Source organism: Peromyscus eremicus, chromosome 3, assembly GCF_949786415.1.
Source record: "Peromyscus eremicus chromosome 3, PerEre_H2_v1, whole genome shotgun sequence".
In the NCBI taxonomy this organism is placed as follows: domain Eukaryota; kingdom Metazoa; phylum Chordata; class Mammalia; order Rodentia; family Cricetidae; genus Peromyscus; species Peromyscus eremicus.
This window is the reverse complement of record NC_081418.1, coordinates 58,068,211-58,094,855: the sequence shown is the minus strand read 5'-3', so window position 1 is coordinate 58,094,855 and position 26,645 is coordinate 58,068,211. Positions and strand designations below refer to the sequence as shown.

General features: G+C 45.3%; 1 protein-coding gene across 1 annotated transcript; it reads left to right on the top strand.

Moving 5' to 3' along the window:
- Window positions 1-436: 436 nt before the first annotated feature.
- Pdia4 (protein disulfide isomerase family A member 4) lies at window positions 437-26,335 on the top strand. Its single transcript, XM_059257681.1, has 10 exons — window positions 437-722; window positions 5,759-5,933; window positions 11,909-12,114; window positions 14,935-15,073; window positions 18,318-18,523; window positions 18,639-18,797; window positions 20,582-20,733; window positions 22,921-23,077; window positions 23,767-24,000; window positions 25,612-26,335. The coding sequence occupies exons 1-10, from the start codon at window positions 635-637 to the stop codon at window positions 26,025-26,027; spliced, it is 1,932 nt and encodes a 643-aa protein (XP_059113664.1). The 5' UTR covers window positions 437-634; the 3' UTR covers window positions 26,028-26,335.
- The last annotated feature ends 310 nt before the right edge of the window (window positions 26,336-26,645 follow it).

Here is a 26,645-nt window from a genome sequence, read left to right as displayed (position 1 = left end):
ACAGAAAAACCAAGAAGCCAAAGAACATGAGAACAGAGGCAGGACCCCGATCTCTCCTTTTGCCAAAAGTGCAGCCCTGTCCACTTTGGTTTCCAGTCTTCCCGGACTGGGGCAGGTGGGACCCTACAAAGTCCTAGACCTGCATCCACCACTCCTTTGAGTTACTTACACGTGTTCTTCCTGCCTAGCTTGGCCAAAGGGAGTGGGCCTCCCACCAATCCCTCCCCCAGGGGCGCCCGTGCCCCGCCCCCTGGGCAGGGCTAGGCGCCTTTGTTCTCCCGGCACTCTTTCTAGGCCTGGGCGCTCCAGGCAAACCGAGTGGCATCCGGTGATTGGTGGTCGCGGCGCAGCCAATCAGAAGGGGGCACCTCATGCTAGGGCTCGGAGTTTTAAACGCTGAGCTGCGGGGCGCGCCGACGCACAGGGCTCCGGCAGCGGGGAGGTGTCGGTGTGGGCGGGGCGCCACGGCTCTCGTCCCGATTCGCGCGGGGATTGGCCGGCCCGCGGCTTCCTCGCCACTAGCCAATCGCCGAGCAGAACTTCCTGGAGGTTTTGCTGCGCTCGGGCATCGCTCGTGCGGTCCGTGAGAGCTCCGCGGTGGCCGGTCCCTGCAGGCCTCGCTCCGCGCCCCACCATGAAGCTCCGGAAAGCCTGGCTGTTGGTCCTGCTCTTGGCGCTGACACAGTTGCTGGCTGCGGCGAGCGCTGGCGAGGCGCAGGAAGGTGAGCGGGTGGGCGGGCCGGCGCTGGCGGGGAACACCTAGCTGTGGGTTGCAAAGGGGGCCTGACAGGGTGCTTCATTCACACACACACACACACACACACACACACACACACACACACACACACATACACACACACACCCCTGAGAAATACCTAGCGTGGGTTGCAAAGGGGGCCTGACAGGGTGCTTCATTCACACACACACACACACACACACACACTCTCTCTCTCTCTCTCTCTCTCTCTTTCTCACTCACTGCAAAGGGGCCTGACAGAGTGCTTCACACACACACACACACACACACACACACACACACACACACACACACACACACCCCTGAGAAATTAGTGACCCGGGCGCCGCGAACTTGCTGGAGTTTCAGTGCAGTACCCAGTCAAGGGGTTTGGGTCTTATGAATCCCTACTCGAGCCTAAGACGTGGAGGGATTTGCAACTGGCCTCGTCACCCTCATTGCTGAGATTTGCCCCTCTGCCCAGGTGAGTAAAATTTCCTGGAGAATACTCCCCTGGAGGGAAGGTCAGACGTTTCCAAAACCGGTTTTAGAAACGGGACCTAGGCGGGAGAGCCGCTAGTAGGACCTGTAAGAGGCAGTCGCGGATATCGGGCATCTACTTCACAAATTGAGATTTGGAAATAACGCAGGCTTTGTTTTCGTCTTTCATGGAAACGGGAGCTACCATTCCTTCTACAAACATTTTATTCAGCACCTGTTTGCCAGTCTCTGCACCGGGTCTTGAGAGTCGAGGCTGATGAGACATGTGCTGTAGTAGGAACAGTGCATTTAACTCATAGACGTATGCCTCCGCCTTTTCTTCGAAATCATCTAGCCGAAAACACGAGACCTTTGAAATTAGGAAGTACTAGTTAAAATCGCTGTTCCTAGAGAACAGATCTGATTGACACCTTTCCCCTTCTAACCACTAGCTTGTTACTCTTATTCTAATATAAACAAACCCCATTTTCTAAGATTAGCGTGTAGGGGTGAATGTGAACTTTATACTCTTAGGTTGAGTAAGATCCGTGTGGATCATTGATTCACGAATCTTTGCTCAGGCAGAAAAGAGTAAAAATGAAAAGGGAGCCAAGTATCTGTCCTGCCTACAAGGATATCTTGGTACTTTTATCCAAATCGGCTGAGTGCTCCTTTCTTATAGAGACCCAAAACACACCAAAATAGGAAGAGGCCAGATTCTGCATTTTAAGCAAGTTTTTCACTTTTTATGGCAGAATAGGCTTGGGGAGTGGTGAGGAAGCCCACGTGAAAGTTTGAGAATCATCAGTCGATGGTGGCGCGCCTTTAATCCCAGCACTCCGGAGGCAGAGCCGGGCAGATCTCTGTGAGTTCGAGGCCAGCCTGGGCTACAGAGTGAGTTCCAGGACAGGCACCAAAACTACACCAAAAGCAAACAGACAAACAAACCAAAAAAAAGGGGGGGGGGCTGGAGAGATGGCTCAGCGGTTAAGAGCACTGGCTGCTCTTACAGAGGTCCCAAGTTCAATTCCCAGCAACCACCATCCATAATGATATCTGGTGCTCTCTTCTGACCTGCGAGCATATATGTAGGCAGGACACTGTATACATAATAAATAAATAAATCTTAAAGAAAAAAGTTTGAGAATCAGTGTGATTTGGTGGATACTTTTAGAACATAGATAAAAACAAACAAACAAAACACCTGGATTTTGAGGCAGTGGTCTGTTTTAGGGTGATTTTTGTTTCTTTGAGACAGGGTCTCATTATATGGATTGGAGCTTACTACTGGCCTTGAACTCAAGAGATCTGCCTGCCTCTGCCTCCAAGTGCTGGGGTTAAAATGCTGTGTAGTGTGAATTTTTGAGAGGCCTGGGTGAGTAGACTTCAAAGGCTGTTTAGACTAGCCAGTATCCTATCTTTTGGGTCACTGGTGCAGTCCCTGGAAACAGTTTGCCCTGGGTGAACCCAGGAATCTCTGTTGTGTCTGGACCAATGACAGTCCTCCTGGGCTAGGTCCTCAGGTTTGGTGGGGCTGGCCGTGTGGTTCAGTGATACATCACTTACCTAACATGTACAAGGTATTGGATTCCATCCCCAGCACTACAAAGGGAGAGAGAGAATTCAGCTTCACTCACTGGTGCTTGGTCCATACTAAGTATCATTTGTAATCATTAATCATTAGTTACCTTTCTTTTTCTGTTGTTCACTATTTACAGTTTGATGTTGGCCTAAAGAGTATTTGTCCGGCTGATAGTAGCTCCTCCTTAGCAGGGTGGAGTGTGGCCCACTGAAGAAGTTGGGGCATCCTCCGAGTCAGTAACTGCCAGTGCCTGGTCTGGTCAGGGATGCAGTGTTATCATCAGATTTGTTCAGAGGTCGTTGACAGGGACTCCAGTAATCTGGTTTGATTCCCCACCTTTCAGGAGTGGCCAGCCTTGCACTGTGGGCTATAACTAGTGTGAAGGGGGATATGGAATGTTTCATTTGCTTCATACTAAGGAAGAGTGCACCCTTTCAGAAGGAACTGGGAAGTTTTGGATATATTTTCTAGGCTAGAATGCCAGACTTTAAAAGTGAGATCCAATCTGGGGGTATAGCTGAACTTGTACAGTGCTTGAGTCATGAGTATCATACACGAAGCCCCCAAATTCAACCACTAGTACCACTTAAACTAACCATGGTGACATATACTTGTAATCTCAGCATTCCAGAGTTGGAGACAGAAATCAGTTCAAGGCCATCTTCTGCTGCATATGAAGTTTAAAGAGAGCCCGGGATACATGAGATTCTCTAAGGAAAAAAAAAAAAATGAAGCCTAGTGAGAAGTAATCTGTAGTAAGATGTGGGGTGGTTAGCTTTCAGGACTGTGTTGGTTTCTGATAGACAGGATTAAAAGCTATTGATTGAAGATGTAATTCAGTGGTATAGCACTTACCTCAAATGTGCAAGGCCCTGAGTTTGATCTCTATCATGAGAAAACAAAAGGACTAATAGCCAGTCCTCTTCTCAAATTGCAGAGGTGTCAACCTTTCAGTTTTCCAAATTGGGGATGGGGTTGGAAAGATGGGGTGCTTTTTAACCACTAAACTGTCCAGCTCCCCAAATCATATTTATTTATTTATTTACTTACTTGCTTGCTTATTTTTTTTATTTGAGGCAGAGTTTCTCTGTGTAGCTGTCCTGGACCCCACTTTGTAGACCAGGCTGGCCTCAAACTCAGAGATCTACCTTCCTCTGCCTCCCAAGTGCTAGGATTAAAGGGGTGTGCCGCCACCACCTGGCTATTTATTTTTTAAATTTTATGTGTTTGGATATTTTTTCTATGTGTGCGCCTGTGTGTGTGTGTGTGTGTGTGTGTGTGTGTGTGTGTGTGTGTGTGTGCAGTGCCTGCAGAGGCAAGAAGAGGGAGCTGGATCCCCTGGAGCTGGAGTTGAAGACAGTTGTGAGCCACCACGTAGTTGCAGGGATTTGAATCCTAGGCCTTCCAGGAGAGTGGAAGTGCTCTTAGCCACCATCTCTCCAGACCTCGGGTGTGTTTCATCAGGAGAGGTCCCCTGTGGTGATGAACTTGCTGTGCAGCCGTGCAGTAAACAGCTACCCTCGTGCTGTCACACGTCAGTCAGGGACCCATACCCGCTCTACTCCGCCCTTCCTGGATACACACCCGAGAGCCTGTCCCCTTGATTCTTCCCTATCCTTAACACCTGTTTTGATGGTGCCCAGAAGGAGGAAGCAGTGGACGAGAGAAGCACAAGCCAGCTTGGTTTCTACTCTGAAAATGGGCATTTTAGGACTATTTCTCTTACCTCTAACAAAGGAAGAATGTAGGCCTAAACTGAAGGAGAGGATGTGCAAGGCAGGAGAAGGTGGTGTGGAGTTGGGGGAAAGTGAGTCAAGTATGACTAATAGAGATGAAATGGAGGTAGAGTTTTTATAATTTTACAGGTTGGTAAATTTCACTGATACTGATCAAAGCTGACCCCATAACCCCAGAGCTTCAGAGTTGTGAAAGAACAGTGTGGGTGTAACACAGGGTCTCCTTGTACCCACAGTTATAGAGCCAGCGTTTGGTTACTTAATACATTCCACAAGTCTCAGGGGTCCTGGGATCCTGGGAACAAGTTTCAGGCCCTGAGTGCACTCACAGTCCCAGACAGTAACTAGCAGTGTTCTTGACTGAGCTTCTGAAAAAATAGTTGGCCCTTTGACACGTTCTGGCTTCAGGGTGAAAGGAGCAGTGTGCTTGCTGCACATAGATCTGTTTACTGCCGTTACACACGCCTTTCATCCCAGCACTTGGGAGGCAGGGGGCAGGTTCAAGGCCAGCCTGGTCTCAGGAGCAAGCTCCTTTTGGTGTAATGCTCGTTGGTTCCATAAGTCTGTAAAGTCTCAAAGTCTCTTCCTCTCTGAGTATTACTCGGAACTGGGTTTTTTGTTGTTGGTGGTGTGTCATACCCCCCGCCCCCCAGAAAGGGCTTCTCTGTGTTGTTTTGTAGCCCAGGCTGGCCTCGAACTCACAGGTCCACCTGCCTCTGCCTCCCGAGTGCTGGAGTTGAAGGTGTGCACCACCCGCCCGGCTTCGGAGCTGGTTTTCTAAGGAAAGCATATATCTCTGTCTTCTTCCCCTTTGGCCTTCTCCTGAAGGATCAGACCGATGGGCTATTTTTAAAGAATTTGAAGTAAAAATGACAGAACTTTTTCAGAAGTAGAACTTAGGTACATACCAAAAAGTGAATCCTGGATTTCTGCATATTTGGGAGAAACAGGCAGGTAAAGTGTCACTGGGGAAAGTTTATTGAGGTCCTGGAAAACAGCAGGACAGTGGACTTTGAGCCCATGGCATGCTGATCCTACATCTATGTCCTAGGGCATTTGGATCACCCTACATGGAATCTAAAGTAGCCTACAGTATGCAGACGTGAAACAGGATTTCTAGGATAGAATATACAGCCCCCATGACTGGTTTTGAGAGTTTGGGCTGCTGGCAAAGTTGTAAAACAGTCGTGAGTTTCCTAACCAGCATGGGTATTTTCTGGTCAGATGCTTCAGATACAGAAAATGCCATTGAGGATGAAGAGGAGGAGGAGGAAGATGAAGAAGAGGAAGATGACTTGGAAGTTAAGGAAGAAAATGGTGTTTTGGTCTTAAATGATGCAAACTTTGACAACTTTGTGGCTGACAGAGATACAGTGCTACTGGAGTTCTATGCACCCTGGTAAGTACCAGCACGTCAGTTCTTACAGCTGGACAGCCTCTCTGATGCGTGCTTGACCTCCTCGGTCATTCGGGGCCTAGTTACAGCCTCTCTGATGCGTGCTTGACTTCCTCCGTCACTCAGGGCCTAGTTACAGCCTCTCTGATGCGTGCTTGACCTCCTCGGTCATTCAGGGCCTAGTTGAAATGAAGGGTCTGACTGCAAGAGCTCCAGCTCTTTCCTGTTTTCTAGTACTTTATTTTATTATTGTGTTTTTAGACAGTTATTATTATATTTTTGATTATTTTATTTTGTGTGTGTGCCATGACATGCTTGTAGATGTAAGGACAGCTTGCAGGAGTCATTTCTTCTGCCATTGTGGATCCGGGAGATAGAACTCGGATCATCAGTCTTGGTGGCAAGTGACTTTACCTGCTGTGCCGTCATCCCACCAGCTCTAGAACTCCAACTCTTGATGTCAGAGTATTGGGAACTAGAGGCTCAGTGCTTGCTCAGCTGGCATCGGCAGCCTTTAGCCAGCCCTCACCATAGAGAGGTAGTCTGTTCCTGAATAGGCAGGTCAAGGCAGCCCAAGGCAGCCCCAGGTGCAGGCTGTTGACCATGGGGATATTTCGTTGTTTTGTTTTTGTTCCCATGTGCAGAGCTTTGGGGAAGCAAATACAAATTCTTTTCCTGTTTTACCCCTCACGACTTAGTGTATGGAAACTGTTATACCCCTGATTGCTCCTGTGCTGCTTTGCATCTCAGAGCCCCTTCTGTTCTGTTCTCTTCCTCCTGTGCTCTCTGTTTCACTTCTGAGGTGGTAAGATGTTCTCACATTAGTTTTCTAATATATGAGGTTAAAGCATTCCATTGTTTTCTATAAAATAAACAATCCTTTTAGCAGTTCTGAGGTTATGTTCTTGTTTTATAGATAAGCTATTTTTATGCTTTTTTATTGCAAGAGTTCTTAACACTCTAGATTGAAGACCCCAAAGAGCTTTTTATGTGGGTCATGTTTATCATTTGTTGTGTTAGAAATTAAAACAAGGGGGCTGGAGAGATGGCTCACTAGTTAAGAGCACTGGAACCTGGATTCAATTCCCAGCATTCACATGGAAGCTTACAACTGTCTATATGTAGCTCCAGTTCCAGGGGATCTGGCACCCTCACACAGACATAAATACAGGCAAATAAACATAACATCAAAAAAAAAAATCAGTGCAAATAAAAATAAATCTTAAAAGAAATTAAAACAAAACCAATTTTTTTTTTATCGTATTTATTATTATAACGTGCATGAGAGTGTAGCAGTTAGAACTACTTTTGTGGGTCAGTTTTTGCCTATCTTGGGATCCGGGAATTTAACTCAGATCCTCGGGCTTGCACAACAAGCTTTTTTAACCACTGAGTCATCTTGACAGCCTTGAATAAAAAAAAGTGATGCTTATTAGTTCATTTTTAGCAACTTTCTTTTTGTGGTTCTGGGAATTTAACTCAGGGCCTTGAACATGTTAGACAAATGCTTTACTAAGCTCTACTTCCAACCTAGTAGTTCATTTTTAAAAAAATTTAAGATTTATTTATTTTATGTATATGGATGTTTTATCTGCATGTACATCTGCACACCAGAAGAGGGCAACAGCTCTCATAGGGCTACAGTTAAAGATGGTTGTGAGCCTCCATGTGGGTGCTGGGAATTGAACTCAGGACCTCTGGAAGGGCAACCAGTGCTCTGAACCACTGAACCATCTCTCCTGCCTGGTAGTTCATTTTCAAATAACAGTAACCTTTTACATGTTGACAGACTGCTGATGTCCTTGTAAGTCAGGAAGCATCTGGAAAATTCCCCCAATGTGTTCAGATTGAGTGTAAAAACTTCCTATGTGAAGAGTTAACCTCATAGACCCCATAAAGAAAGTCACTGGCCAAACTTTAAGACAGATTTGCACATTAAACCAGCTTCCCCTGTCCCCTGTAAACAACAAAATACATAGGTGCTTAAATCCCTTTTATAAAATGCCATGGTATCACGTAAGACTTTTTGTATACCTTCTCATATTCTTTAAATCATGTCTGGGTTATTATCTAGCTCAGCTTGTTATTTAAATAGTTACACTGCTCTGATTAGGGAATAATGATAAGAAAGTCAAAATCCGCACAGATGCTGTAGTTTGTTGCTGCGCTAGAGGTCAAATGTGGGGCCTTGCACACAAGGCAAGCACTCTTGTAGGCAGACATTCCTGTCCCGCCAACAAGTTCCCATACCACACAGAGACTTATAATCCAATAGCTCAGACTTGTTACTAGCTAATGCTTACATTTTGAATTAGCCCATATTTTTTATCTACGCTCTGCCATGTGGCTCGGGTACCTTTTCTCAGTATGGCAGTACGGCAGGTTCATCCCCTCTCTGCTTCTCCTTGTGATTCTTGAGACTCCGCCCCCTTCTTCCCGGGGTCCCCTTAGTCTGTTTCTCCCGCTTAAACTTATCCTGCTTAGCTATAGGCCAGTCAGCTTCTTTATTAAATCAACTACAGTGACATATTTTCACACAGTGTAAGGGAATAGTGCGAATTTCCCCCTTTTTGTTTAAATAAAAAAGGAAGGTTGTAACTTTAAAATAGTAAAATTATATACAACAAAAACAGTTATCAACTAAGAATTGCACTTACAATGTCCAGTCCATTTGTATTTGGCATGTTTGGAGAAAATACTTCATTATTTATCTTATCTTTGTGAGTTTAAGGTTTTATACCTAATTTACTTTTTTTTTTTTTTTTTTTTTTTTTCCGAGACAGGGTTTCTCTGTGTAGCTTTGCTCCTTTCCTGGAACTCACTTGGTAGCCCAGGCTGGCCTCAAACTCACAGAGATCCGCCTGGCTCTGCCTCCCGAGTGCTGGGATTAAAGGCGTGCGCCACCACCGCCCGGCTACTTTTTTTATAACTAAGGAAAACTTTTAAGTCTGATTATTTAGTCTTTAACTTCGCCAAAGACCCCAGAAAGATGTCCCAATCATTAGTTAACATTACATCTGGCTGCCCGGACAGTAACCCAGAGTTTTTCTGTAATGTTGGGGCATCCACCTTTGGCTTATAGGCCTAGTATAGCTGACAGACATTTTTGAGAAGCAGGGAGTTTTAAGGACTGTCCTATTTTGTCTTGGCAAAGTTTATCAGTTGCTTTCTTTTGCATCCTGCTAGTCCAGTTTGGACAGTGTAATGTCAGTAATTGAGGCAAGGGCAGTCTTTTGCCCAAATGGCTAGCTTTTGTCATAAAGACAGCAAACTCCATGCAGAGGTTCTTTGATGCCCATCATCTTTTTTTGAAGTAAATTGGTGCTGTCAAGAGCAGCCGTGTCTCACTGTCATGAAAAACTTTAGGCTATTAAACATACTAAATGCCATATTCTGTAGGTCTTTATAAAGTGTTTGAAGACCATCTATCTATCTAAATATATCTGTTTAGCCTTAAAAACATACCTATATAACAACAAGTTTGATTATTACAGATGACTACTAGCCTGTATTTTTAACTATACATTACATTTTTAAATGAGCCGCATAAGCACAATACCCCAAACAAGAGTAGAAACATTCATGTAGTATAGCAAAAATAATTTTAAGTTTGTATCAGTAAACCAGAATCCGTACCAATGTAAAAGTATTTTGAGATTAATAGTTTTTTGGGGGGGATTAAAGTAGATTCAATAATCTACCCTTTTTTCCTATCATTTCTATGTCATATCCTCCTTTCTTCCTTTAGAAAGAGATGTTTGAGCTGGGTGGTGGTGGTGTACGCCTTTAATCCGAGCACTAAGGAGGCAGAGCCAGATGGATCTCTGTGAGTTTGAAGCCAGCCTGGTCTACAGAGTTTAGATCCAGGACAGGCCCAAAACTACTCAGAGAAACACTGTCTTGAAAAAAAAACAAAAACAAAAACAAAAACAAACAAACAAAAAGAGATCTATGACTTAACACTTTTGTTTAGCTTTTTTTTTTTTTAAACTATGACCAATAACAACTTGTAACCAAACCCCCTAAACAATGACAAACATCCATAATCCATCTCTTGGGAATGTGGGTGGTGGTATCTTTGGAGGAACCTTGAGAAAATCAGGATAATGGTTAAGTCTTGGCTGTAGTAGTTTGTGAGGCTAGACCGTCTCAGCCAGCAGCCTTGAAGCTGTTCTGGATGCAGAATTCTGAGGAGACTGTGACAGGGGCATTTTGAGATGCTGGATCACCTGGGCCATCTGTTTTCATTGGTGTCTGGTCCCCTTGTTCTGAAAATACATAAACTTTTAAAGGTAACATACATATCTTTATTAATACAAGTATAGACTGTGTGTTTTACACAAGTTAGCCAAAGATGATTTTTTTGTTTTATGTTTGAGCAGGTAAAATATATGTTATGTGGGGTTTTTTTGTTTTTGTTTTTGTTTTGTTTTTTCAGGTTTATTCTTTATGTCTGTAGCCAGAATTTTCAGGGGGTCTTCCCTGATCAAACCTGATCCATATCACCCTATCACCCTGGAATGAATCCACAGCCTCTTGTTTCCTGTGGAAATAAAAGCCTAACCTCTTCCCCAAAGCAACATACCTTTTGACTTCCATTTTGAAGTTAAGATATTTCTAAAATATATAGGTTGGTTTAATTTAGCAGCTTTCATAATCAAATGTCTCTTAGCAACTCTTTTATTAGCAATCAAAATTTTAAAGACAGCACAATAATATACAGCATCCAGATTCTTTGTATTTCTCATCTTTACATGGCTTTTTTTTTTTTAATTTTACTTTACTCTTTTTTAAGGACTTGATTATTTTTAAACTATTTATTAGTCTATGACTGTCTCTGCCCTTTCTCTTTTCTCTCCCAAGCCTATGGATATTTTTAACCCCACTGTAACCTGTTCAGAGGTTTTTTTCCCATCTGTCTTTGCTGAGCGTCAATATTGTTTTTTAATCACATGAGACGAATCTTTATTGTGTCAGCCGCCAGCATTGCTCAGCTTAGCAAATGGCAACGGTGCATGATGGATGGGGGCTGGCCCCTTCCACCCTCCGTTTCCTGAGAGCTTAGCTTTATGTTGGAGGTACTGCCGGGAGTCATGTAGTCCCAGCTCTGGGAAGTTGTTGTGTTTATACTGTTACCAAGTAGCACCAAGTGTTTGGTAGCAGGGCCTCTTAAAAGAGCTGTGTCCATGTTAGCCCCTAGCCACGAGCCAGGAAGCTGTCCCTTAAAGGAACCGTGCCTCTGTTTACTGCTAACATCAAGCCTACCCAAGGAAAGGTGGTCACCAAGAAACCAAGTTTGATTCCCTTTTTCTGTGTTTGGGACTTTTTTTTTTTTTTAAGCTTTCTCACGTTTTATCTACGTTGTATCCTGCCAGCAAGTTTCCAAATAACCACACAGAGACTTACTATTAATTATAAATGCTTGGCCAGTAGTTCAGGCTTGTTACTAGCTAGTTCGTACATTTTAAATTAACTCGTATTTCTTATATATGTTCTGCCATGTGTCTGAGTACCTTTTCTTAATATGTCTGTCTCTCGATTCCCGAGACTCTGCCCTCTTCTTCCCAGCATCCTCTCAGTGTGGTTCTCCCGCCTGACCTTATCCTGCCTAGCTATAGGCCATTCAACTTCTTTATTAAACCAATCACAATGACATATTCACATAGTGTAAAGCAGTATTCCACACACTCTACCACTTAAGCTACATCCACAGTTCTTGTGTAATTTTGATCCATTCTGTGAATATGGCTCTTATGGACATGGAGGGCCAAGTGTAATAGAAGCAGTCATGTAGGTTTAGAGTTGAAAGTATTTGCCCAAGCTAGAATTCACAGCTCCTGTGACTTTCCTTATTTGTTATGTGTGGTATGTCTCAGCTACAAGTCTTTCCATAAAGCCTCCATTTTTTAAAATGTCTTATTAGATTTCAATCTCCGTGGATACAGGTAATTCTTTTTCTTCTTCCTTTAATTTCTTAGGTGTGGACATTGCAAGCAGTTTGCTCCAGAATATGAGAAAATTGCCAGCACTTTGAAGGATAATGATCCTCCCATTGCTGTTGCAAAGATTGATGCAACCTCAGCATCCATGTTGGCGAGCAGATTTGATGTGAGTGGCTATCCCACCATCAAGATCCTGAAGAAGGGACAGGCTGTTGACTATGAAGGCTCCAGGACCCAGGAAGGTGAGCGCCAGCACGTGAGCTGTTGGGGAATGGTGCCTAAGGAGTGCCTCCACATGCCCATGTACACACATGTGAAAGAAAACACAACCATACTCACACACAGAAAGTATTGTCTTCAGCCAGGGACATGCCTCCGTTCATCCTTTAAAAACATACATTGAATGCTGCTCAATTTCTCATTCCCGTTGTGGGACACTAGAAACAATGTTAAAATGGGTCTAGATCTTTATAGCCGTGAAATAAACACATGACCTAGACAGGCCCCTTCTGTGTTTTATTTTTTTGAGACAAGATCTCTTTAATTCAAGCTGTCAGTCTTGAACTTGTGGCAGTCCTTCTGCCTGGGCCTTTGGAACTCTAGCATTGCGAGTAGAAGCCGCCATGCTGACTTCATTTGTGCTACAGAAATGTGGCTCTTCACTGATGCACAGTGTGTTTGTCTGATAACTAGGTAATGTTTATTTGCCTCATAATGGGAAGTGTTTGATTAAAGAAAGTCTTTGTACCCCGACCCTGAGTGATCCAACTCCTTCCAAGGAAAGGTTTCGGTTAGTAAATTACTTTTGTAGTCTTCAGTGATAGTTTAATCAAAGAAAAAAAAAAAAGGCAAGTATGTTTGTGTGTGTATAAGAAGATTTTTTCTCATTTTTACACAACTGTTAGGATATCTTAGATACCATTCCGTATTGCTGTCTTTACTTACCAAGTACATCTTAGTCATAGGAGTACATAGGAATTTCAGCCCCAAACAGGTGGAAAACAGTGTGTGTTTAAAAGTAAGTCAGGAGGCTAGGGAGGAAGCTCGGGGGATTGAGTGCTTGCCATGCAAGTGTGAGTTCAGACTGGAGTTCAGATCCCCAGAACCCAAATAAAAGCCAGCTAAGTGACAGCCTCCTGAAATCCTAGTGTTTGGGAGGTAGAGAAAGGGACTCTCTTCAAGGAAAATGGCTATGTTAGCTAGGATATCCAGAATTATTGAGCTTGGGTTCAGTAAGAAACCCTGCCCTTAGTGAAGTGGAAAGCAACTGAGGAGACCACGCAGCATCAACTTACGTCTTTGGTATGCGTGTGTACCCATCCACATTGAATATACATCCATACATGGAAAAAAAAAGGGAAGAAAAAGATAAACAGATCCGCACCCAGCTCTAAGCCTTGGCTTCCAGGCCCATTTTGGAACCTTTGTAGCTGCATGTGTCAGAGTGGATCCTATCCCAGTGGCCATGCCCTCTGAGTGAAATGTTAATATGTGGGTGTGAGCGGTTCGTAGAGTGAACGTGTGAGATGTGTCTCATGCAGCCTTCAGTTTGAAGACTGTTCTTTGACAGCAGTGGTCCTCTTGGCTCTGGGTGATATCTGTAGTAAAGAGCAAAGTTTACAGCTCCTGGTTCTAAGAATCAAATATATATTTGTGCTGGGAATCAAACCCAGAGTAACTTACATAGTAAGCAAAAATGTTACTGCTTGGGCTGCCTCCTCAGCCTTGGCCTTTGTATTTATAGTTTTGATTTTTTTTTTTTTTTTTTTTGAGCCAGGGTCTCACTATGTAGCTCTAGCTGTCCTGAAACTCACTCTGTAGCCCAGGCTGGCCTCAAACTCATAGATATCTGCATGCCTCTGCCTCCTGAGTGCTGGGATTAAAGGCGTGTGCTGCTTACCTAGCTGACCTATTTATTTTAAGAATGTGTTATTTTCCACTTCAGCTATTGACTCCATTTCTGAGAAATAGGTATTTATCTTAGCTATGTTTTTAATTAACATTTTTATTTCATTTATTTATCTGCATGTGTTATGGTTATGAGCATGCCATGGTGTGTATATGGAGACCAAGGACAACTTGGAGAGGTTGGTTCTTTCCTGCCACGTGGGTCCTGGGGATTGATCTCAGGTCTTTAGGCTTGCCTGCTGAGTCATCTCACAGCCCCTAGGCATGCATTCATAATCACTTCCCAGGCGATTCTGCTGCAGCCTGTGCAGTAGGAGCTTCTGCTCTTCTTTTTTGAATTTTTCTAGATTTTTTTTTTTGGCCATGTTTCATGATGCCTGTGATGCTTGTGCTAGATACACTTGGTTGAACACATACATAGTTTCTATATGTTGCAGGAATGTTGCAAGATTGATTAATAATCTTCTGACTTAGTCACGGTTCTATTGCTGTGAAGAGACACCACGACCAAGGCAACTCTTAGAAAAGAAAGCATTTAATTGGGGGCTCACTTGCGGTTTCAAAGGTTTAGTCCGTTATCATCATGGTGGCATGCAGGCAAGCATTGAAGCAGTTACTGAAAGCTACATCCTGATCCATAGGTGGAGCGTGAGACTGGGCCTGGCATGGGCTTTTGAAACTGCGTAGCCTACCCCCAGTGACACCTCCTCCATACCTCCTAGTCTTTCTCAAACAGTTCCACTGACCGGAGAACAAGCATTCAAGCATAGGGAATATTCTTGTTCAGTCCACCACATTTTTCTTAATGAAACCCAGCTGGAGGTGACCACTGAGGGTTTTCCTGCAGCTGGTTCAGTCTGGGAATGGAGGAAATCACTCACTAAAGTAGATTGCATACCACCAAGAAAAGGCTGCAGTCATCAGTGGCAGCAGAAATGGCATATTGGAAATGAGACCTTCTGACTTGATTGTCTTCCCAAATTCTGAGGAGACTCTGATTAAAGATCAGCTCAGCAAGTCACACATTTTCTACTGTCTTTGTGGATCCTGGCACTTTGTCCCCACTCTCCGCCAGCTTGTGGGTTTGAGGTAAAGTACTGGCTAGCTTGGGTGGCAATACATTCAGTCTCTTTTGTTTCTGTTTTATTTTTTAGAAATTGTTGCCAAAGTCAGAGAAGTTTCTCAGCCTGACTGGACACCTCCACCTGAAGTCACGCTGTCATTGACTAAAGACAACTTTGACGATGTTGTGAATAATGCAGACATCATTCTGGTGGAGTTCTATGCCCCATGGTAGGTTGGCAGTCGGGTTCGTGATTTTAAGGTAGTGAGTGTTCAGCACCCTGCTAAGCACTGATGAAGAGTTGCAGGCCACAGCCAGCACAGGTTAACACAGAGGCAGCAGTCTGGAAGTGTGGTGGTTATAGAGGAAGTCATGGGCGTGCATATGGAAGGAACTTCTCATTTTAAACTGTGTTATCGTGTGTGTGTGTGTGTGTGTGTGTGTGTGTGTGTGTGTGTGTGTGTGAGTGTGAGTACGGGTGCGTGTGTTACAGCAGGTATGTGGCAGTGAGAGAACAAACAGCGTTGTGGAGTGAGTGATCTCCTTCCACCTCTGTTCGGGGGAATTGAACTCCAGTTGTCCGCCTTTCATGACAGGCACTTTTACCTTCTGAGTATCTTTCAAGCCTGCTTTTTGTTTACTATTATACCCCAGGCTGGCCTCCCAACTTGGAGCAGTCCTCCTGCGTCGACCTCCTGAGTTCTGGAACTCAGGCGTGTTTTACCACACCTGGCTGCAAAAAGACTTGTAGGGAGATGAATATAACTCTGGGAGCCCCTGAACTCCCCAGGAAATGGCCTGTGGCACCATTTGTCCTGGTGCATTCTTCATCCCTCAGCCAGGGGTTCTGATTTTTTAGCAGACTTGGCATTTTTCAGGATAGTGGCACAGAATATTTGTTTACATTGTAAAGATGTGTGTCTGCCTAAGGCGCCTTCTGCTATAAGAGCTAGTTGGAAAAAAGCCTAAGCTAAGGCCAAGCTTTCATAATTAATATTAAGTCTCCGTGTTGTTATTTGTGAGCTGGTGGCCCAAAGGAAAGTCAGACTACAGGATGGGCCATGCAGACTAGAGTAGAGACTAAATTATGAATTCTGGATGTGAGCAGAAGGCATTAAAAGAGTATCCTCAAGTGTCTGCATGGATGAGGCCCCAGAGTGTCAGCAAGGAAAAGAAGCTTGTGGGCCTAGAATCAGCAGGTAGAGGCTGTGGTTGATGCATAGCAAAGGGGTAGGGTACCCTGGCTCCAGGCAGTGCCTGTGTGAGCCAAAACTTGTAGCTTTCTGGATTCTGCAGCAGAAACCACTCTTGACACTTCATCGTTGGGTGACAGCACAAGGGGGTGACAGAGAGGAAGATGGCTGGGGGAGGGAAGGAAACAACCTCTATTGGGGGGCAGAAAAGCCATGGCACCCTTGGAACCCTACTTACACTGCTCTAGAAGGGACCTGGCATTGGTGGGGGGACATGACATTGTACTAGAGGATCGCTTACCCCTTCTGGTTATGACTTTATTAGTTACTATGAGGAAACACCACAACATAGGCAGCGCATAGAAGGGGTTTATGTGGCCTTACGGTTCCAGAGAGATAAGGGTCTATACCATGGCAGAGTGGAGACATGGCAGCAGGTGTAGGAAGCTGAAGGACTACATCTGGAACCATAAGAATGAAGCAGAGAGCAACTTGAAAGTAGTGGGAGCCTTTTTAACTCTGAAAGCTCTCTTCAGCTACACAGATTCCTCCAACAAGGTCACAGCCCCTAAGCTTCCCCCAAACAACAACACCAAATAGGGACCAAGCATTCAGATGCCCAAGACTATGGGATAAATTTCATTCAAACCACTGCAGTGACCACCCAGGAGCTACATACATATAGCAGACCCTGAACCTAGCCACCTCATTATGTACCTCATAAGCTCATGGCACCTAAGAGGGGAGTTATCTTTTCTTACAGATAGTTTACGTGTTATAGGATGTACCTTTAATTAATTGAGTTTTTTTTTTTTCTTTTTTTTTTTCTTCGAGACAGGGTTTCTCTGTGTAGCTTTGCGCCTGTCCTGGAACTCACTTGATAGACCAGGCTGGCCTCGAACTCACAGAGATCCTCCTGGCTCTGCCTCCCGAGTGCTGGGATTAAAGGCGTGCGCCACCACTGCCCGGCTTAATTGAGTTTCTTAACGACCTGGTCAAGACAGTGTTAATGTTAACTGGGAGGACCTGAGAACCTGATGTGTCTGGGTCAGACAACAGTCATCAGGGTCTTATGGTGTAGATTGTCTGTTTCATTTATTTACATTTTGTTCAGTGGTCCGTATACCGTCAAAGGTCAACCGGGGTGCCAGTCAGCTAGGCATGTGCTCTACTCTGGCCCCTAGACAGTCTATGCTAACCATAATCTTAATTACAAGTGCCTCTGGCTCGTGGTTCTCTCCTGCTCTGGTTGGTTTGCAGGCGAAGAATTTGTCGCACTGATTCCCTGTGCCTTTGTTCATGTTGTTGGCTCTCTCAGACTTCACATCGGCTAACCTGTTGTCTTCACTCAGTGTTGGATAAAGGCCAAGAGAGCAATAGCTGTCACTGAAGTCATCCTTGACTTGTATCATTGACAGCCTCCAGTTCCCAAGAAAATCCTCTCCTTTCTCAGGACATTGGCTCTCTAGACTTCCATTGTTTCACCTTGGACCACTGTAGACAGACTAATCTCTCCCACTTGCCTATTCCCGAATAACCAGTCAGAGCCTTAATATTAATTACAGACTGTTTGGCCCATGGCTCAGACTTGTTATTAACTAGCACTTAGAACTTAAATTAACCCATTTCTAGTAATCTATATATTGCCACGTGGCTGTAGTGTTACCGGTCTGCTGGCATCTTGCTCCTTGGGTGGCTGGATGGTGTCTCCCTGACTCTGCCCTTCTTCTCCCTGTGTCTCTGCTTGGATTTCCCGCCTGGCTTTTATCCTGCCTTGCCATAGGCCAAAGCAGCTTTATTTATTAACCAATGGGAACAGCATATATTCACAGCATACGGAAAGACCGTCCCACAGCAAACCACGGTTTGTTGTGCTTCTGTCTACATACATGGGCCTCTAGCATGTGAATGCCATGACAGGAAGCTCATGTTATAAAAACCTGGCTAGCCAGGCAGTGGTGGTGCACACCTTTAATCCTAGCATTCAGGAGGCAGAGGCAGGTGAATCTCTTGAGTTCCAGACCAGCCTGGTTTACAGAGCAAGTTCCTGGACAGCGAAGGCTACACAGAGAAACCCTGTCTTGGGGGAAAAGCAAACAAACAAAAAACTTGGCATGTATTGTGGGGCCTGTCTTGGCAGTCTCACCTAGGAGACATTCCAAGATTTGGTGGATGTAACTGAGTTGCTTAGGAACATGAGATTGGTCTCTGCACCTCATTTAGCTAGTAAGTGAATCCATGCTGAAACAAGTCCCTAATGGAATTGACTTCCTTTTGGCAGGTGTGGACACTGCAAGAAACTTGCGCCTGACTATGAGAAGGCAGCCAAGGAGCTCAGCAAGCGCTCTCCCCCAATTCCCTTAGCCAAAGTTGATGCCACTGAACAGACAGACCTGGCCAAGAGGTTTGGTGTCTCTGGCTACCCCACTTTGAAAATTTTTCGAAAAGGAAGGCCTTTTGACTACAATGGCCCACGAGAGAAATATGGTATGGCTGCTACCTTCCTCATACTGTGTGGAAAGGGAACTTCCTTTATACAGCTGGGAGCTAGAGGATGAGGTCAGCTGCAAGGACCTTCCTCAGACATGTGCTCTGCTCCTAGGAATTGTTGACTACATGATTGAGCAATCTGGGCCTCCCTCAAAGGAGATTCTGAATCTGAAGCAGGTCCAGGAGTTCTTGAAGGATGGAGATGATGTAGTCATCATTGGGGTCTTTCAGGGAGACAGTGACCCAGCCTACCTGCAGTATCAGGATGCTGGTAAGTACTGACGAAACAACATGTCGGCCACATTCCTGAGGCTTTGGGGAGGTAGGCTGTTTTGCATAAAATGAGCATAGTGGTAGGTTATTTGTCTAGTGCACATGAGGTCCTGGACTCAAACTGTAGTACCATAGTACTACAGAAAGAGTAAGTGTAGCAAATGGCTCCATGGAAGAACCAGTGTAGTACCTTTGGGAATAGGCTTTCCAGCCTTGGGCTAGGGCTGTAGGTCAAGTCCCTATGGCTGTCCTAGTTGGTGGGATGCATAATCACGTGCTAAATGCATAAAGACCAGCTGCACCATCTCCCCCATTCCACACAATCACATTAATTTAACTTATTTGCCTTGCTCCTCTCCTGAGTATCTCTGCAAGAAAGAACAGCTCTAACAGCTTAGATGCAAGATTGTAAAACATCGGTAGCGAACCTCTGCCTCCGGGGTTCTCCCATTGTGCTGTAAGCTTGTATTTAAGACCTCCTCCCTCCTTCAATAAATGGCATTCGGCATTTAAAAAAAAAAAAAAAAAAGCCAAGTTACAACACAGTAAACCAGACTTCATGGGAGAATCCATGCCAGCCAGCCAGACCTCCTCCAAGAATATAGAAAGCATTCAACATTGTGTAAAACCCTATAACAATGCAGGATTTTTTTTTTCTTTTCTTCTTTCTCTGTTGTAGAATATTATTTTAAGGTGTGTTACTTTTGTTTATGTTGCATTTGTTTAACTCTGTGAAGCTGTGATACTGTGTCTGTCTAAAACACCTGATGGTCTAATAAAGAACTGAATGGTCAATAAAAAAAAAAAACGCAAAATAAAGAACAGCTCTGACCTTGGAGCAACACCTCTGACCTGGGTTCAAGTCCTGGCTCTTGCTAGTTATTAAAACTGTGGCCACAGACTCACTCCATCAGCCCAGGGTTTGAGTTTTTTGGATCCTCCTTACCACCTTTTCCTCAGCTCCCTTTTGACACACACACACAAAGCTTAGTCTACATCATTACTAAGTACACTCTCAGCGCGCCACGTGCCACCTCATGCTGATTTCTCTGAGGTACAACAACAGTTGTGCCTACTTCCAGTTCAGGCTGGTGATTTGTCTGTTTATTTAGAGACAAGTCCTCTCTGTGTAGCCCTGGCTATCCTGGAACTCATTATGTAGACCAGGCTGGCCTTGAACTCACAGAGATCTGCCTGCCTCTGCCTCCCAGGTACTGGGATTAAAGGTGTGCACTACTATGCCCAACTCAGTCTGGTGCTTTGTCAGCACTTCAGAGAGGAGCTCAGTTTAATTCATGTTTCTTTGGTCTTGATTGGTTAGTTAACTGTCATCTATCTGTTCTTGACTAATCAGGAAGAAACTTACCTAGGGAAAGTCCAGCCCACCCAGGGCTTTGGCCGAATGCAGAGTCCCTAATCTCAGGATGACTTGAAACCTCAGTCAGGTCATGGGAGTATGAGATACTTGAATGTCCTCTGTGAGGTACTGTCATCCTGAGTGCCAGTTTGCTACTTGTCATAGACGGAAGGTGGCATTTGCTCTAACAAATAGCTCTAAATTTCTGTGAACATGATTTTTGTATTTCTGAAAAATTCTAAGATGGAAGACTTAGGTATTACATCTGTGCTGAGTTTTAAAAACAGGCTCCTTTGTGTGCATAAGCTCTGGATATTGTCCATTCAGAATTTACAGTGTTAGTCATACCCTTCAGGCCCTTGCTTGGCCAGTGAGGCTCATAAACCTGATATTTAACAATGTGATGTATTCTGTTAATTTGTCAGCTAACAACCTGAGAGAAGATTACAAATTTCACCACACTTTCAGCACTGAAATAGCTAAGTTCTTGAAAGTCTCCATGGGGAAGTTGGTGTTGATGCAGCCTGAGAAATTCCAGTCCAAGTATGAGCCCAGGAGCAATGTGATGGATGTTCAGGTGAGTGAGGGCTCTTCAGGGATGTGAAGCATCCTATGCTGTGCTAGCCCCTGGTACTCTACATGCACTAACACCTGGACTTCAAAATGTGGAGTGTTTTCTCTGCCCACAGGGTGTGGCATGCCTGTCTTAGTTACTGTTTTATTGCTGTGAAGAGATGCCATGACTAAGGCAACTCTTAAAAACACTGGAGCAGTTGCTGAGAAGTACATCCTGATCATAGGCAGAAAGAGAGAGACTGGGCCTGGCATGGACTTTTGAAATTTCAAAGCCCACCTCCAGTGACACACTTCATCCAACAAGGCCACACCTCCTAATCCCTCTCAAATAGTGCCACTCCCTGACTACCAAGCATTCGACTATATGAGCCCTGTGGGGGCCTTTCTTACTCAAACTACAGAAAGACCACAGTGTCCTCAGAGTGCTTCCACCACTCCTTCAGATCTTCTTGTTTTCATCTGTAGTCAGAGACCATGTAACCAAAGAAGGATCCTAATTGGGACTGTGGACCGTTATGGTCAGACACAGCTCTCAGATGAGTGTGCTTCCAAGAGGGGGTCTGGATCATTAAGTTTTTTATTGGTTTTTTGAGATTTTTTTTTGAGGCAAAGTTAACTTTTTTTTCTTTTTTTTTTTTTTTTTTTTTTTTTTTGGTTGGGTTGGGGGTGAAACAAGGTTTCTCTGTGTAGCTCTGTAGCCTTTCCTGGAACTCACTCTGTATCCCAGGCTGGCCTCGAACTCAACAGAGATCCGCCTGCCTCTGCTTCCCGAGTGCTGGGATTAAAGGCGTGCGCCACCACCACCTGGCTGGAAACTATTTTAAAAGGAGATGGATTTGTTTGCTTGGTTTGGTTTTTCAAGATAGAGTTTCTTTGTGTAAGAGCTCTGTAGACCAGGCTGACCTTGAACTCACTGAGATCCATCTACCTCTGCCTCTTCCTCTGCCTCCCAAGTGCTGGGACTAAAGGCGTGTGTCACTGCTCCTGATAGTTCAGTACATTCTTGAAGGGATCCTTATACCCCAGAAAGGTTACAGGGTTAAGGTCCCTGCCATCTTGTCTGCAGTCCATCATTGCTACCCTGCTCTTGAATTTGCTCTCTAGGTGAACCTTGTCTCCCTTGTCTCAGGGATGGAGATGTGATTAAAGACAGTGTGGTCCTTTGCCTCCAGGGTGTCGTTGCTTGCTTTTGTAGCACATCCAGCACACCCATTGAGGTCAGAACGTACCCCTTGACACCTTGTCCTCTGCATTGCCGCTTCAGCCCCGTGTGCCTTCTGGTCCCTGACTTCCCCATCTACACAGGAACTCTGGGCTCACTGTGTTTTCTCTGTGTTGTATGACAAGTGTTGAGGCTTGGGCCAGCAGGTTAATACGCTTGTACAAGTTTCTTCAGCTGTAAAGGCTAGGTGGCTGTCCTTCCCTTGGTAGTCGTGAGGTGGTATCTGTCAAGGGCTTGACTTGAGTCCTAAGTATGAGCCCTAGGGACCTCCAGTCTCCAGGACAACCGCCCGAGTTCTGTGTCCCTTAAAAACTGCCACTCTGACACGCACGTCAGAGGTGCCGCGCAAACTTGTTGGATTCACTTGACACTGAAACATCTCACCTGAAGAGCCTCGTGGGCCTGTGTTAAAGGGCTATGTACAGCCACCTGTTTATGACTGCGCCAAGCCCCCAGAACAGTCTCCAGAGAAGAGATGGTCTCGGTGGTTGAGCAGCTCACCCACCATGTCGCTTTGTCAGGCTCTAAATTCTAATTTGAGGCTTCACTGCTCTCTAGTACAACCTGAAGAGTAAAGGTGTGGTTACTTGTGGCCTACAGCAAAGCTCTGCCTGGCCACCTACTAGCTGGAGTTTTATCTATAAAATGGACTTCAGGGCTCTTACGGAGCCTGGTTGACTGAATATGGGAAGACCTGCACAGGTCAGTCTGCGTGTAGTTACTTTTTTAGACTCTTAAGCGCTTTCTCGTTGGGCTTTTGAGTTCAAATCAAAAGAAGGGGTCTGTTAATGTTGACTATGGGGAGGGAGTTACTACAGTGTGATTGGAGGGGGCGAGTGAACAACATCCCTGGCCCTCCTGTCTGAACCCTCCAGAACATCTGCGTCTGACAGTGACTCTGAAGGCACATTAGCTAAAGCTCCTCTTTTGTTGGGCTTCCTCTCACCTGTGCCCTCCTTGAAACAGGGCTCCACAGAAGTCTCAGCCATCAAGGACTACGTGGTGAAACACGCCTTGCCCCTGGTGGGCCATCGAAAAGCCTCTAATGACGGCAAGCGGTACACCAAGCGCCCCCTTGTGGTTGTGTACTACAGTGTGGACTTCAGTTTTGATTACAGAGCTGGTGAGACCCTACCAAGGCCTTTCGGGGACCGGGGCTGCCACTTTTAGAGATCTTACTCTAGAGCCCTCCAATTCGTGGTGTGGGCATATTTTACTTATAGCATAGGATTTTCAGTTGAGCCTTATAGTACCTCTTTTCCCTCCTGTTACAGTAAAAGGGGAGTCAAGAGTCAAACCTAGGGCTAGAGAGATGGCTCAGCAAGTAAAAACATTCAGTGCCCAGCCCAAGGACCTGGGTTCAATCCCCAGGACCTAGGTGGTGGACAGAAAACCAATTCCTACAAGTTGTTCTCTGACCTCCACACACACATACTCTTACAGCATGTGCATGTTTATGCACATGCCCGCAAAATAAATAAATATAAAAATTAAAATAACAAGAAAGAAAATAGAATTAAAAAAAAAAAAGAGTCAAGCCTAGTACCTTCTTAGAGATGATGTTGCAGATCTGGTGCTGAACCAGCTTCTGGCTCCAGACAGTGCTGTGTCGCCAGTGCACAGCTCTGCTGGGACTTAGGTCACCTGCTCACACAGTGTGGCTCGACCAGGAGTGCTTATCCGTCCTGTGGAGGTATATCTGGGACCTATGCCTTGTCAGATTACATCAGTGCCAGAATCCTAAATCTCACAGTCCAGGGCAGGACTATTACTGTGCTCAGCCGCTTAGTCCACAGCCTTTGTTCATTTCAGCTACTCAGTTTTGGCGTAACAAAGTCCTGGAGGTGGCCAAGGACTTCCCTGAGTACACCTTTGCCATTGCTGACGAGGAAGACTATGCCACAGAGGTGAAGGACCTGGGGCTCAGTGAGAGTGGAGAGGACGTCAATGCGGCCATCCTAGATGAGAGTGGGAAGAAGTTTGCAATGGAGCCAGAAGAGTTTGATTCAGACGCTCTCCGGGAGTTTGTCACAGCTTTTAAAAAAGGTGAGTTGAGCCCAAAGTCTCCCTTTGGGAAAAACACAGAACCTGCTCAGGTCAAAGGAATATCTGGCATCCTGCAATGTGCAATGGGGTGTGGATATGTGTCAGTAGGTGCTTGCTGTGGAAGCAGGGGGGTGCTGTTCAAATCCCCAACACTCATGTGAAAGGTACGTGTGGCCACACATGCCTGTAACCCCAGCAGTGGGTGACAAAGACAGGTAGCTTCCATGCCAGCAAAGGACTCTGCCCCACCTCCTCTCCCCTTCGCAAAAAAAATGATAAAGAATAGGGTGGCAAGTGATAGAGGAAAACACCTAATGTCCTCTCCAAAGCCACACACAGAAAAAGACCCAGTAGGTTCTCTACCATTCCCTCTCCTCCCCACTCCTAAGTCCAAAGCAACTCTCTGACTTTGTTACCTGGAGAAAGGGTGGGTGTGTCCCCCCAAACTGAGGCACCAAGGCAACTTAAATGTTACGTTGGAACGTTTAGGAGGTTTACTTTTGTCTTTCCATTTTAGCAAGCCTAATATTTACTTTGAAAGCAAAAGCCAGGTGAGAGTTTATTAAGTAGCATCAGCCTTAAGAAACTGATTGACAGGGATGCCAGGGGGCATCTCCAGATGCATCCATCCCAGACAGACAGGGCACAGTCTGGGTACAGCTGAAGCCTCTGTGACTTCAGAACTTGACTTGGTGTCTCTCTGTACACCCCCCCCCCCCGCCCCCCCAACACTTGTGCTCATGAGTCTGATTCTAATTTTTCCTCTCCTATACCTCAGGGTTGGGAGCCCGGAGACAGAATCTCTGTTCTTTGTTTTGTTTTTGCTTTTTGAGACAGGGTCTCGTCATATCTCAGGCTGGCCTCAAACTTGTGATTCTCCTGCCTCAGCCTCTCAAATGCTGGTATTATAGTTATGTGTCACTGTCCCTTTTCCTTTGTTTTTTGGTTTGATTGCTTGGTTTTGTTTTTGTTTGTTTTGTTTTGTCTTTGAGATGGGGTTTCTCTGTGTAACATTCTTGGCTGTCCTAGAACTCACTCTGTAGACCAGGCTGGCTTTGAACTCAGATCTGTCTGCCTCTGCTTCCTGAGTGCTGGGACTAAAGGTGTGCGTCATTACCACCCGGCTTGGTTTCGGTTTTGTTTTTAGGAAAGGAGCTAGTATATCTTGGAAGCATTTCAAAGCTCTTTGAAACAGGCTTTTAAACATGAGGAATACTAATTCTAAGCATACATAATCTTTAGTGATCTTGACTAACCAAAGCACCTCCCTCTCAATGCTGGCCATGTGGTGTCTTACCACGACCCTTGCCTGTTTTGGACAGTTTTGGCATCACAAAGTTGATCTTGCCCCCACAGGGCTTTCGGGCTCTTGGTCCTAGTGCTGTCAATAGCTCTCCCGCATTGGGCGTTGTCTCTGCTAGACTAGACTTTGCAGGGACTGGGAGAGCACAAGGTGCTTTATCATGCATTGCCCATTGGTGGGGGAGGTTTTAGAGGAGGGGGGGGCTAAGAACTGAGAGCCACTGATTCCGGTTGCCTTGGTGCCTGGTTCAGCTAGAGTACCAGAATCCGTGGCCTTGAAGCACTCACACCTCTTTGTGTTGTTGGCAGGAAAACTGAAGCCAGTCATCAAGTCCCAGCCAGTCCCCAAGAACAACAAGGGACCAGTCAAGGTGGTGGTGGGGAAGACGTTTGATGCCATCGTAATGGACCCCAGGAAGGATGTCCTCATTGAGTTCTATGCACCCTGGTGTGGGCACTGCAAGCAGCTGGAGCCCATCTACACCAACCTAGGCAAGAAATACAAGGGCCAGAAGGACTTGGTCATCGCCAAGATGGACGCTACTGCCAACGACATCACCAACGACCGATACAAGGTGGAGGGCTTCCCCACCATTTATTTTGCCCCCAGTGGGGACAAACAGAACCCGATTAAATTTGAGGGCGGAGACAGAGATCTGGAGCATTTGAGCAAGTTTATAGATGAACACGCCACAAAGAAGAGCAGGAGCAAGGAAGAGCTCTAAAGGCCGCTGGTCTGCAGGAGGTGGAGGGACCAGACACTGTAGTGGACAGCATTGGCCACCAAGCAAGTGAGCCGTCCGTGAAATGGCAGTGTCCTGACTTCTTTTTCTAATGCTTTGTTATGCCACTTCGTGCTCTGAGTACTGAATAGCCATGAATGACTTGATAGTTTAGACCACATTTTTTTGGAGGATACATCTATTTTTATCATTTGGGATCTGATTTGTTTGGTTTGGTTTGGTTTTTAACCTTTTACTTTAGTATTTCCTCAAACAAGTTTTGGATCTTCTGTGTAAGAGTTTTTTTTTTAATTTAAAGTTTAAAAAATCTTTGCCAAATCATGTTGTTTGCCTTTTTCTTGTTCAAACAGCTTTTAGCTTAAAAATAGGTAACCATTGGTATGTTTGTTTTTTATTTCTTCCTGTTAATGACACCAAGTGAGGACTCCCCCGACACCTAGCCAGGATGGCATTTCAGCCTGACCTCAGAGCCATGTCCCTGTCTGGGCTGAAGCAGCATCACGTGGTGGATGGACATGCTGGGTGGTGGGTAGTGAAAGTGTGACCACTACTGGTTTCTCTTACCAGTCCCACTGTTAAAATAAAATGATCTCAGGCCCT

Bases quoted from the DNA above. Each gene is read 5' to 3' on its own strand.
- Pdia4 (XM_059257681.1), top strand. From the start codon at position 635: ATGAAGCTCCGGAAAGCCTGGCTGTTGGTCCTGCTCTTGGCGCTGACA. The intron at 723-5,758 runs GTGAGCGGGTGG...TTTTCTGGTCAG, and splicing joins CGCTGGCGAGGCGCAGGAAG to ATGCTTCAGATACAGAAAAT. The intron at 5,934-11,908 runs GTAAGTACCAGC...TTAATTTCTTAG, and splicing joins CTGGAGTTCTATGCACCCTG to GTGTGGACATTGCAAGCAGT.